Source organism: Pyxicephalus adspersus, chromosome 2 (genome assembly GCF_032062135.1).
Source record: "Pyxicephalus adspersus chromosome 2, UCB_Pads_2.0, whole genome shotgun sequence".
In the NCBI taxonomy this organism is placed as follows: domain Eukaryota; kingdom Metazoa; phylum Chordata; class Amphibia; order Anura; family Pyxicephalidae; genus Pyxicephalus; species Pyxicephalus adspersus.
Window position 1 is genome coordinate 83962071 of NC_092859.1, and position 21249 is coordinate 83983319.

The window sequence follows — 21249 nt, forward strand, 5'->3', positions numbered from 1 at the left end:
TTAGCTGTGACCGCACAGTTCCCACGGTCCAGGAATCCCACAATGACATTATGATTCATAATGTCATTGTCGGATAACCTGTAAAAAATAAAAAAGAACAAGTTTAAAATAAAAAACACAAAATAAATAATTTAAGAAAAAAAAAATTTTTTTTTCCTCCCGAATTTTTGCTGTCAAATGCCGTGTTTTTCGGTTCAGGTCTACCCAAATTCGAACAGCCATATTCGGGTCGAATATAGGGACAACCCGAATTCGAACATCAACACTATTAATTAATCAATTAGGTGCTCATAAAAGAGAACACTTAAGTCTTTAATTATTTCAGTTTTCCAGTATGAAACCTAAAAGATTGTTCCCATATGCTTTAGACAATGAACTGTTTTAATTTAAAAATCCTGGAGTTTCTTACCACATGTTAATTGGTCATAAAAAATATTTTGTTTTCTTCTTACCCCATACACTTTTTTGAATCTGTGTTTTGGCAGGGGAAATAGTAAGTCCACCCCCTAAAACTGTTGACTTTTTATCATATGTGAACAGGCAAACATGTCTAATAAAAGAACACTTTCAGATAAAGCTTATAGACCTAAATAAACAAAGAAAATCAATCATCAATCCAACAAAAATATAAATAGATGCAATAGTATACTGTGAAAAACAAGTGTACACTTTGGGTTTCAGTAGCTGATATTGCCACCTTTAATACAAATTATTGATGAGAGGCATTTTGATCAGTTACTCACCACTCTCTGCCATCAAATCAATAAAATCCCTGACCATTCCTCTACACAACTTCAATTACAAGATGTTTGGGGTTTCCTTACATGGGCCACCCATGTCAAATCCAGGCAAAGTATTTTACAAACTTTATATCAGGGCTTTAAATAGACTTCTCCATTAGTTCTCCAATAGCTCTTCAGTGTGCTTTTCATAATTACGTTGTAGGGCCATTTCTGGTTCAGCTTTCGGACGGGGGTTCACGGTCAAATCAAGAACACTTTAAAACTATGTAGAGTTCCCCTTAAAAACTACAAGCTGCCCAGGCCCCTGAAACAGCAAAGCAACCCCCCAAACCATAACAAAAAAAACTATGGTTTTTCACCAAAAACATCTACTGTTACTTAGAGCAGGCAATCGTATCTTGTCAGTCTATGACACATTTGACCTGATTGTTTAAAGCTCTCCAGGACTGGAGAAGAAAGACTAGCAAGGGTGAACCTGGGTGATCCAGCAAATCTGAAATGGATCTGGTCCAGAATTGAAAACATTTACCAACCAATCCAATCCATTCAAGGTTTGCTGGGTTACCTATGTTCTCCTTGATAGTCCATCTTCTCCAGTCTTGGAGAGCTTTAATAAATCAAGGCAATTGCTTCATGTAAGCCAGATACACCTATAATGTGGTTTAAACTGTTGAAGTTCTGATTTTAAATTCATGCAATCAGATAATGTTACATAAGGATCCAACAGTGTAATGTTTGGGGTTGTGAGAGATTCTTTTTAGCATCAAATACTGAGCTCTTGTAATACCTGTACATTATAACAAGTCATTTTACAATCCTTTCAATGAGTTACCACTTTTCTTCTCTTTGCTATAAAGGAAGGTATGTTCACAATGAACTGAAAACTATTACAACAATTTTTACTATATGTAAATACCAAAAATTACATTTTTTTCACGTTTCTAGGAATTGCCAGAGTCTGAAGAAAATGATCTACAAAACATGGAAAATAAAGGCAAGCAAAAGTTTAAAGTGAAGGAAATGTACCTGACAAAACTTCTTTCTACAAAGGTACAGCCTTGTATTTTAACAAGTATACTTTTTAACCCAGTTTATTATAATTTTTTACGTTTTTGGTCAGTTAAAACATGTTGAAACATCCAACCAAGTTAAAACATCCAACCAAGTTTGGCTCTTCCTAAGTAAAATGAGAATTAGGTAGGCATTGTGAAGTGTTGTGCAGTGTAATTTCATACATGGCACTTGGAAATATTTGTTATTTTAACACCTTGAATTCATGTGAGTGACACAGAACAAGCATTCTCAAACACCGCCACTACAGCCTTGAAACACATAGAAATCCGAGTGGTGTCAAATCTAGTTAACTATGTAAGTTTTTACACTGCCTTACCCCCCTTCCTCCCCCGCTTTGTTTGTTATTAACTCACATTGAGGATTTTATAAAGTAACACCTCACTGCCTAAAAATATGTTGACTGGTCCAATGGGAAGCTATTCATCTCAGCCTTTGGTTAGTTTATGATCTTTTATATTGTGCTTTTTACTATTTTTCTAAATCTTATCTTTAAATTGTGAGCAGCATTCAGAACTAATTAAATGATTTTCTATAGAAACTTATGGGGAAATCACGTTTTGGCTAACAAAGATTTCGGCTAACAAATGTAATTTCTTTGTTAGCCGAGGTATCACTATACTACCTAAATATGAAAAAAAAGTTGATTTGGGGGTGTGGCTCAAACATAGTGGCATGAGCATGTGTTACTAACCCTCCTTCCCCCAACCACCAACTTTTTTGGGAGATCTTACCACAGGGCTACCAAACAACCATAACAAAGACATGCCCCTGCGGTGGAAAGTATGAGTCTGATTTATTAAAGCTCCCCAAGGCTGGAGAGGATACACTTTTATCAGTGAAGCTGAGTGATCCAGTAAACCTGGAATGGATCTGGTCCAGGATTCAAACATTTGCTAGCAAATAGTACATGACTTGAAGAAATTCATTCCAGGTTTTCTGAATTACCCAGCTTGACTGATGAAAGTGTATCCTCTCAAGCCTTGGAGAGCTTTATTAAATCAGGCTCTATATCATAAATATTGAGATTCAGTGGTGCAAACTCCCTATGGAGCCACAAACACCAGAAGAATAACCAACACTGAGGCTTGGTGAGACAGTTGATCCCTTCTTAGGCCACATGGAACTGTAGGGCTCTCTCACATATCCAACTATTGCTCTTTCCAGGGACTTGCCAGACTGGTCAGTAATAGATGCAGTAAGTAATTTTGCTCATCATACTCCTTATGTTCAGCAGGTATCCCAATGTAAGATTCTGTCTAAGGTCACTGAGATAAGGGCCCTAACACAGACATTGCCTACCCAAGCTTACACAGAGGCCCTAGTCACCAAATTAGAAGCCAGCACGGTGGATCACTAAATTTCATCAGAGGACCATATATACATGCAGGAATTTTCTCTATAAAGCTTCAAACATGTTAAATAATAGTTGTGTGGGACAAACAATCACAGCCATCTATCTAGCATGTGTACATATCTTTGGAGTGAAAACTTTTCCTTTCAAGGAGTTTATACATCCTGAAAAAGGCAATACTCATTTTTTTCAGATTGTGTAGGTACAGATGTAAAAAAAATGATTTAATTTCACACCTTATGAAATTATTCTTTTTTGTTGTAGGTTGCCATACATTCATCTGTAGAAAAACTGTTTCACAGCATTTGGACTATTTCACACAAACCTCCAGTAGCTGTAAAATACTTTTTTGATTTCTTGGATACTCAGGGAGAAATCAAGAAGATCTCTGACCCAGATGTATTGCACATTTGGAAGACAAACAGGTGTGTTTGTATTTTGTTTTTTGGTGTACAGTATATTGAAGCCTTGAAATGATCGGTATAAAAAATATAAATAAAATGCACAATGGACAAACAAACAAATGTTAGTACTAAATACTTATTTAATGATATTGCAGATACACATCAGAAACTTCTGTCAGACCTAAGCACCTATCATGTAATTTACAATAGTTTCCACATTTATGGGTATATGAGCTTCTCTTATTTGGGGGGCAGTTAGATTTTATTTTGCTATTGTGCATTCACTAAATTCCCAGGGGTCTATTTATAAAGCAGTGAATTTGCCATTCACCAAACATTCCCTGGTAGAGAATCCTCCAGATCCATGTGTTTTCAGTGGTGGTGGCTGATTCTGCACTAGAGAATATTGAGTGAATGTCAGATTCCCTGTTTTATAAATAGATCCCCTAGTGGAGGTATGGGAAAACTACGGCCCAAAAAGGTTGTTTCCCCATCCCTTTGGGCGATCTACAGCTCTGGCCGCGGAACACCTCCCCCGTTTATATCCCGGCTCATGGAGGTGGGCGGGCTGAGTCACTGCACACAACCCGTCCACTTTCCCATTGCAGGCTCTGATCTGCGAAAGTGGGCGGGGTTATGCCATTATGACCTCACGTTTAGTGGCGTCATCATGGCATAACCCCACCCACACAAATTTTATATTAGATTGTGACCCGTGAGTGAAAACGTTTGCCCACCCCTGCCCTAGTGTGTTGTAACATTTTCCCCCCACCCTGCTTTTTTGGGGAAAATACTATGTTCGCTATCTTCGAAATAATCTTTTAAACAAATATAGTATGTACCCAGGGGGTTGGTGTTTTTCAGGGTTTCCTAGCCTTAAACATTTGATAGTGTCAAGAAAAAAAGGAGAGAAGGAAAGGCTTTTATGTGGCAACAAATGTGGTTTACTGAAATGTCAAATTCTTTTTCAGTTAATTATCCTGTGCTATACAAAGTTCATCTATGCTTGCAATATAAAGATACAAATGTGTTGCAGTAACAATGTTCAAAGTAATGTGTCTCACTATCCCAACACGTTTCGCCACTTGGCTTCCCCAGGGGATTGTGTGGAAACTCACATTGTTAATAGGTGTATGCATAGGAGTGAAGGTGAGGGGTAAAGAATAAAGTCGAACATTAAGTGCGTTGGTAAGAAGGAAAGCGATTTTTTAATTCCACGTTTGTGAGTGACAAGAAGTACACTTAGATGACCCACTTTTGTGAGGTTATTGTACATAAATACGTGTATAAGAAGATATTCGCCTCCAGGGTTTCAAATGCTGGCTTTAGATAGAAATTCAGACACTAATTATGTCGTTTTTTATACTGGTATACGAACACAATAGTTTAGGCTTAGTTGGCTCTTGTATGAGGCAAATAAAGGAGCATTCGGGTGTCCTTGGAGCGCCAGAGAGGGCGGTCCAAGGACACCCCAATGCTACTTAAAAATCCGCTTTCCTTCTTGATTACCAACGCACCTAAATTTTGACTTTATTCTTCACCCCTCACCTTCACCCTTATTCATACACCTATTAACAATGTCAGTCTCCACACAATCCCCTGAGGAAGCCAAAAGGCGAAACGCATGGGGATAGTGAGATAAAGTACTTTGAACATTGTTACTGCAACACATTTGTATCTTTATGTTGCAAGCATAGGTGAATTTCGTATAGCACAGAATATTTAACTGAAAAAGAATTTGACATTTCAGTAAACCACATTTGTTGCCACATAAAAGCCTTTCCTTCTACCCTTCTTTTCTTGACACTTAGAAATAATCTTGAAATTTCAGTAGTTGGCTTTAAAAAAAAAATTTCTACACTATTTTTAGCTTTGATTTACAGAAAAACAACATATCTTTATAACCATTTATTTATTTCCCCCGAGCCCTCCTACTTTGATTTACAAAGACAAACATATTGTTTCAGGTGGGGGGTGATCCCTATTGTGGTATTTCGGTGATAATAGCATTTTCAAGTTGGCAATGTAAATTCATGAAATTGTGAAAGCCTAAGCCATGTTCTGTGTGTGTACTCTTTCAGTCTTCCTCTGAGGTTTTGGGTGAACATACTGAAGAACCCACAATTTGTTTTTGACATAAAAAAGACCGCACTTCTGGACAGCTGCTTATCTGTAATTGGACAAGCCTTTATGGACGGATTTTCTCTTGCAGAGCAACAATTAGGAAAGGTATTGTACCATATTAGCGTTTGTAGAAGAAAATAGTTTCATGTTCATCATAATCTTTTTATTTTTATTGCAGTTTTCAAAATGTTCAAAAACAAATATAACAAACATCAATAACATAGAAATTTTGTATGAAGAGAGCAAACCTGAGCACTTTTGACCTAAATAATTCATCATCATCATACAGAGAGAGATAGAACTGACAGACAAAAGTGAAGGAATGTGGGGGGTAGTAGAGGTAGGGTCAGGGAAAGGTGTATAGGTTTATAAACATTTGTATGAGAGGTTCAGGATGTCAGTTGTGAAATACATAATGTTCATCAGTCTTATCTGGTCAGTAACCATAATAACTATTTATTTTACATGTCAAAGATAATAAGCTGAAGTCACAATTGCTATTAAACATACAGAGTTTAAGAACTGTGCCATGCCAGTGCCCATATGGTTAAATATAAATCAAATTATATATAATTTAATTGTGTGAGGAATCTTCAAAAAGTTTTCACACTTTTTTTTTCTACTACCGTATATTTCAAAAACCAACTTAAAAGCTACCTGTCCTGAACCCCCCAGTCTAAACCTGCAGACTCCAGATAGATTTCCTTAGACTACCTGAATATGATATCTAAGTGTTCACCTACAGTGGCAACTTGTGTTAAGGTGCACAGATGACAACAACTATAGAATTGTATTATTACCTGCTCTCCTATGTACGGTAAATATATATCAGTAGGGTTGCATTATAAGTCACCTACCATTGATGGGGCCCCTGTAAGAGGACCTACTGATTTCCTCGACACTTGGTGAGCTTTTGATGCTCATTGAGAGCATAGTAAGACATAAGTTTATTAAACTTACAACTTTGTTTTTTTAGTGTAAAAATCAGTAAAAAAAAAAGTGTAAAGAAATTTAAAAGAGAGTAATTGCATCTTTTTTTTTTCTTTTTTTTTTTTACAGTCAGCACCAACTAACAAGCTGCTTTATGCAAAAGACATCCCCCAGTTTAAAGAGGAGATTAGATCTTATTATAAGAACATCAGAGATGCACCACCGTTGTCTTCAACAGAGCTGACAGAGTTTCTGACTTCAGAATCTAAGGTATTTTATTAAAAGGCATAAGTTTGTACAACATAATTTTACATGAGTAAACACTACATTAAAAAACTGTACTACGAGTACGACTTGCCAAACTCAATGCTATAATCTTTATAGAAAAAGGTGTTCATGAAATGGTTCTACACTATAATATACATTTGCTTAGTTTACTAAATACAATCTGTTTATGCTTTTTAAGTTCTTTCCTAGAGGATAAACAAAAGACAATGATATGCCACTTTATTGGAAACATGAGCACTTACGGAGACAAGAGTCAGCATGCAAAAAGATAAATGCAGATAACTGTATCCATATGTACAACTGCATCTTACCCCTTCTATACTACACATCTTTTCGTAAATCCATGTTTAGCACAGTATTTGTTGTTGCAGGTCAGTTTTGTTTTGCAGTTAGCCACATTCAAAACTGCATGTGTCAAACTGCAGTCAGTGTTCCTTTAAATGTGCAGGAAAAAGTTCAATTGTTTGAAATAGCTCACAACATCAACTCAGAAATGCAGTTGATACATTACTAAATGATAAACTTTTCTTATAAATTTGACTTTAATGGAAAAAGTAACTTATGTAATTGCAAATTGTTTCTCTGGTCTTCTGGTACCTCCAGCAAGTCATTCTAGCCCTTCTATCCGATAGCTGTGATAATTATGGAACCAGTAATTTTTATTAAGTGACCTGTGCAGGTGAAGGCCTATTCTACAAACATAGCCCATAAGGAGTACTTATGTACTGCAGCTAATAAACACTCTAATATACTTTCCTTTACACAAGTACTGAGATCTAATGCCTAACCAGACATCACCAACAATCCTCTATAAAGCTACAATACTATGAAAAGCAAGATTCCCAATGCCAGAGCTAAGAAACACTGTATAGTTTATCCATGAAACCTTGGTACAAAGTAGTTCAGTTAGGAATTAGAAATCAGATGGTTATCTGTGGTTTAATAGTTGATTCCACTGATAGCTATCTAGAGGAAACATCTTGGGTTTCCATTTCCTACGGTTTGCCTGATTTAATGCTGTTTACTATAACCTACATAAGTTTCAGTTTGAGTACTTTAAGGTGGGATGACATAAGGGTACAGTTCAAACAGGGTTAGGCTTGACTATTATCTGGCAACTCCTCAGACATGCAAAGCTTGACCTAGCACATTGAGTTATGCTCAGGAAAGAGCAACGGAAGCCACTGGCAAGCACTCCCAGGACCATCCTATCAAGGTGGAAATAACAGCCATACTTCTAACAGAATAAATCAGTATTGGTTCCAAAATGTAGAACTTCCCATAGACATGAGCTTGATGCCTTATCCATCCAGATCTGCCTGGATATGAGACTTTAATATTCATGACCATATGACAATAAACTTAAAAGGTACCTAAGTACCCTGATGAGGTATGCTATAACTAGCACATCATGTATGAGGTGGGTACTATTGCCTGAATTTCTCCAAAAACATTTAATTTGTTTTACTCTTGTTCTCAAGGTCATTTTTTTGTAAATAGGTCAAGGTCATTTTTTTGTAATTTTCACCAAAATGTGAAAATATTGGTTCATTGGTGATTTAGTAGTGTTTATCATTTGCAGTACTAGTGTATTCATATGAGAAATAATTATTATACAACATATTCTAAAAGGCACAGAGAAGGGCAGAGTGCAGTGATCTATATTATCTAATTAGCTTTCATAGATCTGATTTCGGTATACTGAATTTGCTTGGTTAATACTACCACATTTTGCATGCCAGTATTGCTCCTGTACTGGTCTAGTGAATAAACCTAAATATAACCATATTTTTGTAAGAGATAAAGATGGTAATCTTTAAGGGGTGATATATTGGGATGTAAACTAAGGTCCTTACTTATTTATTGCAATATGACATTGGCATTTTACCATCATCTTTATTATATCTTTAGAAACATCAACATGAATTTAAGGATGATGTGGCTATTTTTGAACTGTACAAGTACATTGAAAAATACAATGATGTGGTATGTATACAGTTTTACTTTTTACATTGTGAAATATATTGTGTTTTACAAGAAAATACATTGTGTTGTATATTTGAGAAATATTACTGTGTTTATAAAACACTGATACATTTTAGCACACTTTTTTGGATTAAATACAGTACTACTGTGGCCTCCACAAATGCCTATGATTTAGTTATATGATCACTGAGTGCCCATATTATGGATGTGTTAGGAATTAAAGAGTGATGCTAAGGGTCACCATATAAGTTTAAAATGTGACTGTATAATCTTTGTAAAATCAGCTTTAGATTTATCAAGCAATTTAATGATTTACTCAATAATGTATATTCAATCAACTTTTTGTAATCAGGCAGGCAAGTATACTACACTACTAAATAATTAACTGCGAGCAGACAGGTTGTTTTTTGCAGAAATGGCAGACAATGTCCTTTCTCCAATACAACAAATTTAACTGCCTGTTCTGAATTTCATTTTGTACACTCGCCTCTCTGCTGTGGGCACAGGCATCTTTACCTGATCTTTTTTCAGCTTCAGAATCTTTAGTCATATTAATTGGCCAGGCCATACAACTCCACCAGCAGCCAGGATTGTACACTGAGATGAGTATGTGAACAGGCAGGTCCATTTATTTTCTTGCAGAAAGGACATTGTCTATCTCTCCTCAATAAATAACTTGTCTTCTTGCAGTTTTAGTACTCCTGCAGATATATGTTCATAATATTTCCACAAATATAAATACAGTACCATGGTCAAAAGACATACAAAAGAATGGTACAGGCTGCCTTCATCAGTGAGCTCTGTACAAATGATTGCAAATGTTAAAAAGTAACAAAAACAACATACCGTAAACCAGCATTTGTTTACACGGGCAAGCACTATAAGGTGCCAGTACATTCCTTTGTTGTAATGTTTTGGCCCTTTTGAGTCCCCTGTCTATCTATGCAAACAAAGTCATAGGCATGACTTATAGTACTCAATACAATGCTGTAATCTATTGACAAGCCAGATCGCTTCCACGTAGAGTGAATGTCATAGGCCCAATTCTTGTATGTAGTGTGGCTTGTATTTTATTTATTAACACTTTATCTTTATTTCAGAGTGCTTATTAAATTACATAAAATAAATAAAAATAAGACACAGTTTTCAGAAACTAACAGCACTGTCTGTCACATAATACTAATAATAAAATAAAACAAATAATGTAAAGAGAAAGCAGTGTGGGTGTTATATCTGATTGTACAAGAAAAGACATACATTTTTTGGCACATATTATAGTGTCATTTAGCATTTCCTTTGAATGACATACTTCACTTCTTAACAAATAACTACACTGCACAGCTTAAACAGATTTACTGATAATGTATTAGACTGTATGCTGGATAAATTCATTATGTTAACGTGCACTTGAATACAAGAAAAAAAAATCCCTATTTTAATAACAAATCCCCATATAAGATTCTATATTATGTTTTTGTCAGTTTAATATTAGGCTGCTTGAGCTTTCCGGGCCTGCTACATATATGCTTTATTTTAACTAAATTTAGAGTGCTCGATAAATAAACCAAAGAAAGGGTGGTAACCTCCCTAGATTAATGGCAATCAAAAGACATATACAAGGTATGGATGAGGACATCATTTTTCTCAAAAAGTTATGGTACCAACGGCAAGTGTTAATGCTGGGGGGAGTTAAATTGATACAGCTAGAAGGAAGGTTATACGCCTTTTGTCCCCCACTCAGGTTTAAGGGGGCCCGGCATGGAAGGTAGAGAGAATCATTCACTGCCCCCTTCCCTTTACTGTCCAGCAGGTTGCATGCTTACAGGGGTTTTATTTTATTACTAAGCTATTCTCCAAAAATGAAAATTGTTGTTTCTTTGCTCTGGTCTTCTGATACCTCTAGCAGGTCATTCTAGCCATTTCATCCAATTAACCCACCGCTTCCATCCGAACTCTAACTCTAATTACTGACTAACTAATTAGTCATTTTTATTGTGACCTGTGCAAGTGAAGGCATATTCTGCAACCATGGCTCATTAGGGCTACTTACGTACTGTAGCTGATAAACACAGCTGTAATAAATACATTCCTAAATACAAGTATTGTTGGCTGAGATCTAATATCTATTCAGAGATCACCAACAATCCTTAAAAAACTACAAAACCATGATAAGCACAAATTCTGATGCCAGAGCTAAGAAACACTGTATGTGTTATCCTTGAAACCGCATTACAAAGTAGTTTAGTTTGTTCTACCAAACTATTAGGCAAGTACTTAAAACCCAAACATACAAAATCTTGCCAAATATTACAAGAATAAAAATGGCTCCAAAGGCATCAGAACAAAGACTGATTTCTGGATTGAGGCAGGACTGGGATAAAGGCTTTACTAGATAGTTATACATGGAGAGATATATAAGTGATGCAGAAAGATTTCTGTGCTTGTTTGTTTCTAGTTCTATGCAGATGACTAATGTAAGCATCCACAAAAGACTATTTCCTGTGTACTCATTCCTTGTATAGAGACTGGACGGTCACTTTGTGATTATATCATTAATGGACACGATTTTTCTTGATTTTACCAACAAAATTACATTAGGCAGGTCATGATCAATCTTACTTTATGGGGAAACATGCATAGCATTACATTGCTTATTTAGTAAGTATGCTAATCCCATTACCAAGGTGCAGTTCTTTAAGAAGTAGTTTTTTCAAATATTTTTCCTGAGCTGATATATAATGTAAGTCAATTTTTGCTATATGGTTGGACATATAGCTCAACACTGACACAAAACACATATGAGGCCCTGTGGATTTGTGTACTGCTGTCATTTTCAGTAAGCAATTTACTTATACTTTCTGTCAAATTTATTTTTCCATTGTGGCTTGGAAATGGTTTTGAACTGTACCCACCCACCTGTTTTGCCATGGATCTCGTCCTAAGGAGATTGTACCTGTATATATTATCTATTCTATACAATTTTTGAGGTATACCAAAAGCAATATCCAATGATGTCCCTATGTTTTTCAGATTTTAAGCACTCTAGAAAAGGAAACAGGATTTGAATCTGAAGTTACGCATTTGTTAAACCTCCAAAAATTAAGCAAAGACAAGAAGAAATGGGCATGGCAATGAAGATAAACCAACAGGAATGCAACTCTGAAGTTTCTACACTGCTGCTTGAATAATGCATAGTGCGATGTGTAAATGCATTAATGTTCAATTGACAGAATACACATTGTTCATGCTAGTTAGCTATGGATGAAATGGGGATGATAGAACTACCATGGGCAATGTACATTGGCATTAGAGAAACTCAGTACAGACGTAACCATGATGGGTTTTTTTTTTTACCAAGATCTTCTTGCTGCACTGCCTGAATATGTTGGGCCATGGACATTATGCAAAGGACATTTTTTTGACTAACATACCGGCCTACACGATGAACAAGAACTTTTTAAAAATAGCCTCTCCAACTTTCTAAACTGTTTTTATTATTTTTATGTAAATATTCCATAACCAGACTACACTGAAACATTTTTTTTCCATCACCTTAAAGAGGAAGTAAACTCAAAACTATCCAAAACAAAAAAAATACACTTACCTTCAATCCCTCTGTCCGTATGTTTCTTCCATCGGGTCCCGCATCATCCCGGGTTTTGTCTTTGGGCTGGTGCGCCAGACGCCACCATCTTCTTTTCTTCTACTTCCTACACCACCCGAGGTGCGAGAACGGGTGATGTAGTATGGGAAAAAAACTTGCCGATCTCACTGCGCATGCCTGAGATTTGCAGGTTTTTTTCCCTATTGACGAAAGGGCTCCTTCTGCGCATGCCCGAGATGCTTGGTATGTTTATGTATCTTTTATGTAAAGTGAAAATTCTGAGTTTAGGTACGCTTTAAACTATTTTAAAGTCACATCCTCAACTTCTGCTGAAAGAGCAGACCGGAAAAATGTTCATAATCCACTCATAGCTTTCTGATTAGATCAAGAAGGTTTAGACGTACATTGAAAAGGTAATTACTCTGCTGTCTTTGCTAGCACAGTTGCACTGCAGCAGAACCTGTTAAGTTCATAGTAGTTTTTCTCTTTCTGAGCACTCTTGTACAGGGTATTAGAAGCTGATGTGAAGCCAAATTCATATACTTTAAAATAGATGCATTTACAGACAGCTTTATTTTTTATAAACCTATAATCTCATTAAATGGAGTTTATGTATATACCCAGATTTTTTATGTACCAATATTCTTCATGCAGGCACTTTTTATTGGTTCTTACTAGTGTTGGTCGAATATCTTACTATTCGATTTGACAGCAATTCGATCGAATAATGAGAAATTGTTCCGGTGATCGAATGCTGAATTTAAACACCATTGAAGTCAATGGTGGGAGAATTTGGGTTATTTTTAGGGACTGTTAAGGGCTGCAACAGCAATCAGATTGCTCTTGCAGCCATTTACTGGTTTTATGTGTTCTTGGATAGAGTTTCTCTATCCATGAACACAGGGAGTCCTGTGTTCATGGATAGAGAAACTCTATCCAGGAACACATACTACAGGGCTGCAACAGCCATCCTGATAAACTCTGCAGTTCCACTACGATCCCCGGGGCACTACAAGTTAGATAACCTGTAGTGCCCTGGGGATCAAGCACTCGTCTCAATGATTGCAGCCATGGCTGCAGTCATTAAATAGCTCAGTGTGCAATCCCTGGGGCACTACAGGTTAATTAACCTGTATCACCCTGGGGATCACCTGCAATCATTGAGAAGATGCCCAGCAAGTATCTCTTACTCTGTAACACACTTTCCTGCACAGTAATATGATTCATTTGTTACATATTTCTGGCAGTGGATAAAATAAAAATGTATCATAATATTACTATGCTGGAAAGTGTGTAACAGCTTAAGAGATATCATGTCATTGTAGGATAACCTGTAAAAAAAACAGTAAAAATAAACACATACACAAATCTCGGGTTAGATCTGAATTCGAACAGCCATATTCAGGTCGAATATAAGGACAACCTGAATTCGAACACCAACACTAGTTCCTACTAGTTATTTTTGTGAGCTACAAAACATCTCCCTATGTAATCAAAAGGGTAGGGGAGGGATCTTTTAGTTCAAATCAAGAAAGTGCCTTGGGTGATATTGTTACTCTTTTATACAGTACTGGTAATGAGCTTTGTCACTGCAGGATAGAAATGATGTTACTAGAAGAATTGTTGGGTAAAAAAAAAAAAAAACAATATATTACATTTTTGTTTTGGGTTTAGATACCCCTTAACTTGTAACCATAAGCAGTGCAAATAGTTTACAATAAACCTTTAGGGCTAAAATTACATTCAGTTTCAAACATCTACCTCAGTCAATTGCTATTCTAGTTAGAACTACTGCTTGGTAGCTGTTATGGCATTCCTTCATTTAAATGGCTTACACTAATCAGCAGCCAGGCTTTATTTACCAGTCTTTGTTGCTTTGTCTACCTTTCAAGACACAGTATATATATATATATATATATATATATATATATATACATATGCAGATTTCCTTATGCAGCCTCTGCGTGGGTGGGCCCATAGAAAAAATAATGATATTGTAATAATGATATAGCGTGCACAGTAGCCTATAACTACCAGCTGGTTTACTGGTTCTTTAGGTGAAAAATAAAAGATGATTTTTGGTAAATCTGAGGACAGTTACGTCACTTGTAGATTGCTTTTTGCCTATTTGGGAGCCCAAATGTATTTTCATGTACTAAATAAAGCTGATACATATTGCAATGTGCATAATATGACAAATGAAAGAACAGCCTGTGTCCCAGATTACTTTTCCAGAAAAGAAACTAATAAACCATAAAATAATAGATGTGTGGATTGGGGATCCAGTAAAGTTCAAGTGTGTATTTTTGACAATTATGAAATTGTGTTATTACATGTAATTAGTTTACTGACCAATAAAATGGACTGTAAACATGTTCTTCCTAGCCTAGCATACTAGTCATCCCGTATCACCTATCACCATATTTTTTTTACTTTACATAAAAGGATAGACATCCTTAAATTAGGCTCAAGTATTTTTGTTTAGTTCCCCTTTAAGAGGTCACTCAACAGCAACAGTTCACTGATCTTAAGAAAGTAGGTGTTTCATTACATCTGCATAGCAATCTTTTGTCAGCGACAGGATTGCTGGTGCTTTGGGAATTACCATATCTTACTGCTGGCAAGCGCCATAAATTAGAGACTGAATCCACCAACCCAGCTGGGTTGCAGATACTGTTAGTCAATTTCCAAAGAGCAGCATTATCCAGGCTAGTATAAAGGGGAAACCAGCTTAAACAGAATAAAACTCTGCAAACTTCCCTGCTACTGCTAACATCTTCATCCAATCTTCGGTTTTTTTCTTTGGGTGGATAGGGGTGACCTAAATCAAACATATATAAACATCTTGTCGCCAAGGCATGCCAAGATTATACACTGAGAGGTGTACATGCACAGTTCAGTATTGGAGATCTGCAAACAGAAATGCTGAATAATATCTGTAAAGGTATCCAGGTCACGGTAAATCCAGTACTTGGTAACATTCATTTGGACTTTTTCTTATAATGTTGGAGATGTTTTGCAGCTTTTTCAAGCTACTTCTTCAATTCCTATAAGTGGCAGTGATATACATGAGTGTTGTATCACTATTTTCACACTTGTATCACAAGTTTTAAAATGCTTAATGAATATAAATGAACAAGCAACTAGGAATTGGTGCTGTGCTTATCCTGTCTTTTACGCTCTCCATAGAACAGAACAGTGATGTGTATACAGGACTTGTTCATTCATCTGTCACTAGAATTGTTCATGAAAAACTTCCAATGACAGTGATCTGACATCTGTATATGGCTTTATAAACAGTTACCTAGATAAGTGCTTTGGAATCTGGAGAATGGACTGCTTTAGTATGTTTGGGATGTCCCAGTTACAATGTTTTTGTTACAAAAACTTGTTGAAATGATCCAGTAGTTTTAAAGCACTTTTATATTTGGCACTGGTGCAACATTACTTGCTCAAAAAGTTTAAATTATGTGACCATTGAACTAAGGTTTTTTTTTAGAAGATCTTAAATACATTAAATACATTTACAATTGGGTAAAGGTGTAGGTAAATTTGTAGGTAAATTTGAAAGGTAACCAGGTTGCTTTTATACACTTTTGGAATTTACGTAATAAAATGGCAAGGACAGTACCTGTCTCATGGACAAAATGTGGTCAAACACTGTCAATACAGCAATCTAGCCTCCTTTGCACAAAGACAGACCAATGACACTGTTGGAAATGAACAGCGATGATTGTTCACTATCTATTGTGTATGGTTGTGTACTGATTGTGGATGTTTGTGTCACTCTCTGCATCTTTCAAATGATTGCATCTAGTGTTTGTACATTATTGGTGGATTATCTTTGAAGAATCATATCATTACGTTAACAATTGTTAATCTGTCATTAATTGTTTGTTTTCCAACAACAATTATCTGACGTGTGTATGTAGCCTAAAAGACATATAACCACAAGTTACAACCAAGCACAGCTACACAATGGATTTGGAAAGTTAACTTATGAAGTTAAAATTTATTATTTGCAATAATCGCCAGTTACTTGTTTTGTTGTGTAATATAACACATGACACATGAAGTATAAAGGTCAGAATATGAATTTACTGATGAGTTTCAGAAAGTAATAATGGCTGAGAAAGCCAGGAAAATAGTACTAGTTATTACTAGTATCTAGATACAGTTTTCCTTTAAATAATAGTGTCTTTTTTATTTGCAGTTTACAAGAAAAAATATACAAAGGACTTTTCAAAGACATTATTAGCTTGCAGCAGTGCCAATGACAATGTTGGCACCAATTCTGTTCCATTAACAAGGTGAAGTGTTAGTACTGACAGTAAATGCACTTTGTCTAAATCATTGAGGTTACATAACCAGGGGTGGTTGTTGCCAAGAATATTGTATCTTGTCCAAATCTCTGTCATGTTTACTGGGACAGTTATGCCTGGGTCTAAAAACATATAAATAAAAAAAACCAGTCATGTACATTTGTACATTAAAAAAAAAGAAAAGAAACTCAAATAGTAATTTTTACATGTATTAACCACTTACATAAAATATTCTAATAAAAAGGGGTCTCTTTGGCTATTATAAGGCCTAATAATTGCAGTCTGCTTTTTTTATTCACTTGAAAAGTTTGAAAAGGTGCTGTTTTTCACATCTCTGGATTTGAAAAATGGGGACATTTATATGTTATTCTTACAGGTACCTATCACTTTTAAGGGAAAACTTTGCTAGTACTAAATTGGACTCCCTTTCGCATTCAGAACTGCAATAATTCTTCCTGGCATTAATTCAAGAAATTGCTGGAAACATTCCTAATAGAGTTTGGTTTTTACTTACAAGATAGCATCCTGCAGTGATTGGTTGATGGATTCATTTTCATGTTCAAAAACTAGTTGAGATAATTTGAGCTGACACTTTTAACATGATGTGTTATCATGCTGCAAAAGAGGTACACTGCACTCATATAGGAATGGACATGGTCAGCAACATTACTAAGGTAGGCTGCGGCATTTAAATAATCCCCAGTTGGTACCAAGGGGCCTAAATTGTGCCATTAAAATATGCCCCAACCTATTAGAACACTGGCCTGGACAATTGATACATAGAAAAATGATTCATGCTCACCACTACTTTCACCCACCTGTCTCTAGCCCCTTGCCAGGATCAACCCTTTTGATGATTACCACGGGCTCAGCTATTTCCCTCACTCACTGCCAAAGCAAAAACACCCACCAAACACTCGGCGGCCTCTCCTGCTGGGCAGTCCTTCATTGCTCCCCACCAACAGATGCTTCATATTGTACGCATTGCTCCCTGCTGAGCCACCACCTGAAGTGCTTACAAAAGCACCCAAAATGGAGTGCATTGTACACTGATGCACTGGCTCAGGAAGAACTGAAATGGGTTGCAGTGTTCTCTCCAACCCCTTTTAGCCAGGTGCACCACCTGGCATTTTTCAATTATCCACCCGGCAGTTTTTGGGTGGTTACTGAGAAGCTGGATCACAATACAGGGGCCTCCACCCCCCTACAGCTTCTTCCCATACAGCTTAAAAAAAAAATTTGGGGGCGAATATTGGTGTTTTATTTTTTTTTTTTTATTATGAGAACCTTCTGTAGCCTAAGTGACTGTTTTTTATTTGTAATAGGGCCCTGTTTTTTGGACTTTTCTGAATTCCACAGTCAGCATGCTAGCCTGTTGCCTAATTGTGCTTTCCAAATGGACTTGTGTTGCCGAACGTGTCTGTGCAGCTCAAAAGGAAAGGTGAGTGTGGGCAGTAGATGGGTGTTGGGTAATGCAGGAGAGAACGGTCATGCCATGTAGGCCGCTGTGGCAGAGACCTAAGGCAGGATTGCAAAAAATAGAAAAGAAATATAGAAGGATTGCATCGGTAGGAGGGTGGTGTATACAATTGATAGTGGGAGGATACTTTTGGCCAATATGGCACTGTATTCATGCCCTACAGCTAAAGTGTTCACAAATGGGACCCTCAAAGTATTTACCGTAAAATAACTAAGGAGACCCAGAAAGGATGCCCACTTTCACCATCATATTTGCACATATAGGACATTTTTAGATACTGCATTTTTTCAGAGCAACTTACATTTTCTGCCAACCCTGACTCCAGATACCACAAAACTGCCCCAACTGTCTCCACAGGCCTGGGTTTAGAATGATTACAGTCTGCCACATCCCAGGAATTCTCATATCCTATTTTCTTGAACTAGCTATTCCTGGACTAAATCCATGATTGTGGAAATCCTGTGGAATTTCCCTATTTCACCAAATCTTGACTCACAACTCATTTTCTGCCCTTAGGAAGGAATTCTTCCCCAATAATTTTAGCACTACACTATATTACGTTGCCTTTCCAGAACTCCATTATCCCACACACTATATTTATACACCATATTCACTGTTTTTTTGCAAACCAAATATACTCCTTGGTGAAATATCGTGATTTCAAACATACTGAATGAAAGAAAAAAATAAAAAAAAGTTAAATGTATCCCCTTCTACTGATGATTGGAAAACAGCTATTACTCTCACTCAAAAAGCTTCCAGCTGTTCTAACTTATACAAAAAGCAATAAAAGATGGTACTACACACCTTTTAAACTATCTAGAATCTCTGCTGAAATCTCACCTGTTTGCTGGAGGTTATATGGCGATCTAGGTACATTACCACACATGCTTTAGTTTTGCATTTCCCTCATTCAAAAATTCCATTTACACTATTTAGCTTCCAAGATAGTTCCTACCTCTCAACTAGCTCTTCTACGATTAGGAATATTCTTTACCTATTACAGACAGAGAATCAGTATATAAAATGTTCACTATTAAAGACAACAAGAAAGTTTTCTTCCGAATGGTCAATCTGATTAAACCACATGGAGTGTACAAGGTACTATAAACTGACTCAGCCTTAGGCTATGTACAAGTGAGATGACTCTCATCTGATAATCGCCTTAGTGATAACGGATATCGGATGAGAATCAGGCATGTGTACAGCGCTTGTCCTCTAAACAACCATCTTGGCAGATCCACGGACGACAGTCAAGGAACGATTGTAATGAAAGTGAGGGGGAGAGAATCCCTCCCCTCTTCATAGAGCAGAACGGCACTGTATGTACAGCACTGGTTCATGCATTGGGCAGTCGTTTGTCATTAGAAAGAATCATAAAAGATACTTTCCAACGACAATTATTGCACATGTGTAGGTAAGCCTTACTTGTTTTATTTGATTGAGTGATGCTTCTATCCCACCTTGCCCCCCCCCCATGTTATTTTCCCCCTATTGATCTCACTATGTAGTTTTGAGCTTTAGGATATTGTATACTATTCCCACTTTGTTTCTATTTCTTTTTTACTTAACTTTCTAAATAAAGATTAGTTGAAACATAAAAAACTAAAGCTGGAAGAAGGAAAAGTTAGGACTGGCCTTCAGGATTTTTGGTTGCCACTGTCCAATCTTGCAGTCTCCAGCATAGCCCTAAGGCATTACATCTGGAAGATACTTTATCAGCCCAGTTTCCTAATTCAATGCAATGCAGATAAACCACAAATTAGGGGAGACAATCATATTATTAATGTTCATCCAAGGTGAACACAGAGCAGAAAAGTGTAGATTGAAATACACGGTCTAAAGTGCCACCATGTGGAGTGATTCTAATAGTAACAAGGTTTATGCATAGAAATGTTTTCACATTGAGATTTCTAACCAGATTTTTTAGCAGCAATAATTACAATCAGCTTTCACAATAAGCACCTACTGTACTGTACTACTGTACTCCTGAAACAGAATGATTAGAAGTCATAGTTCTGGCTGGAGCAAAACTGCCAAAGTACTAGAGCAATAACCCAAACGTACAGCTGTGAACCCAGCTATACTTCTATTAAAAAAATTAAAAAAAAAACTAAGCCAACACCACTTTTTCTACCAATGCCATATTTTGAATCCTGACCCAATAAACACCATACCATAAATCATAAACCAAACCATATGTGATTTCTCACATATGATACGTATACTCCTAAGGGTATTTCTCACAACTTCAAGACGTATTGTCTCACAGGAAACAGACTCAGTATTAAAAGTTGAGAAAATTCCAAATCATGCACACAAACCAGATGTTTTTTTCCTCAATCAGGTTACTTTAAATGTCTTTAATACAACAGTCCTACAACTGTATTTACTCAAATATATCTGTTGTCCTAAAGAGGTACATAATAAATAAAAACATTAAACATACACATACTGCCAGACATTTGCTGTGATACTGTTTTGACAATTTAATTTTTATTTCACCACAATCTTGTATTGATAGAAAGGAGTCAGACCACATCCCGAGGACTTGCAGGGTCTCTGGTGGCCAATTCATGTGTGAAAATGGTATCTCATGCTCCCTATACCACTGGTTTACAACTTAAACTCATTTAATCCTGGAATTGTCATCTTGGATTGTACCTGTGCTATCCGGTAAGAAAAGCTCCATTAATGAAAAAAAACCTGGTCATTCAGTATATTCAGATATTCAACTGGCCTTTTTTTTGGGTACATAACATTGTTAAACCTAAACCTCACCAATTGGAGAAATCATAACACTGCCCCCACCGATTTGAAGACCCTTTGTGGCCAGACCGTATAATATTATGAAAAATTTGGAAACTCATTTTTTTAAAAAGGTATTATTTAAAAATGTATAATACTAAACACATTTGTAATGAAGCAAAACAATTACAAAAA

The 21249-nt window shown here is 36.4% G+C and overlaps 1 protein-coding gene across 1 annotated transcript in view; it reads left to right on the forward strand.

Moving 5' to 3' along the window:
- Positions 1-14881, forward strand: part of PLXNC1 (plexin C1) — a 67515-nt gene extending 52634 nt beyond the window's left edge. The window contains exons 24-29 of the mRNA XM_072399020.1: positions 1689-1793; positions 3433-3593; positions 5654-5801; positions 6756-6896; positions 8826-8900; positions 11931-14881. Coding sequence (XP_072255121.1) covers positions 1689-1793; positions 3433-3593; positions 5654-5801; positions 6756-6896; positions 8826-8900; positions 11931-12035 — 735 coding nt within the window. The 3' untranslated portion in view covers positions 12036-14881. The remainder of the gene's footprint in view (positions 1-1688; positions 1794-3432; positions 3594-5653; positions 5802-6755; positions 6897-8825; positions 8901-11930) is intronic.
- The last annotated feature ends 6368 nt before the right edge of the window (positions 14882-21249 follow it).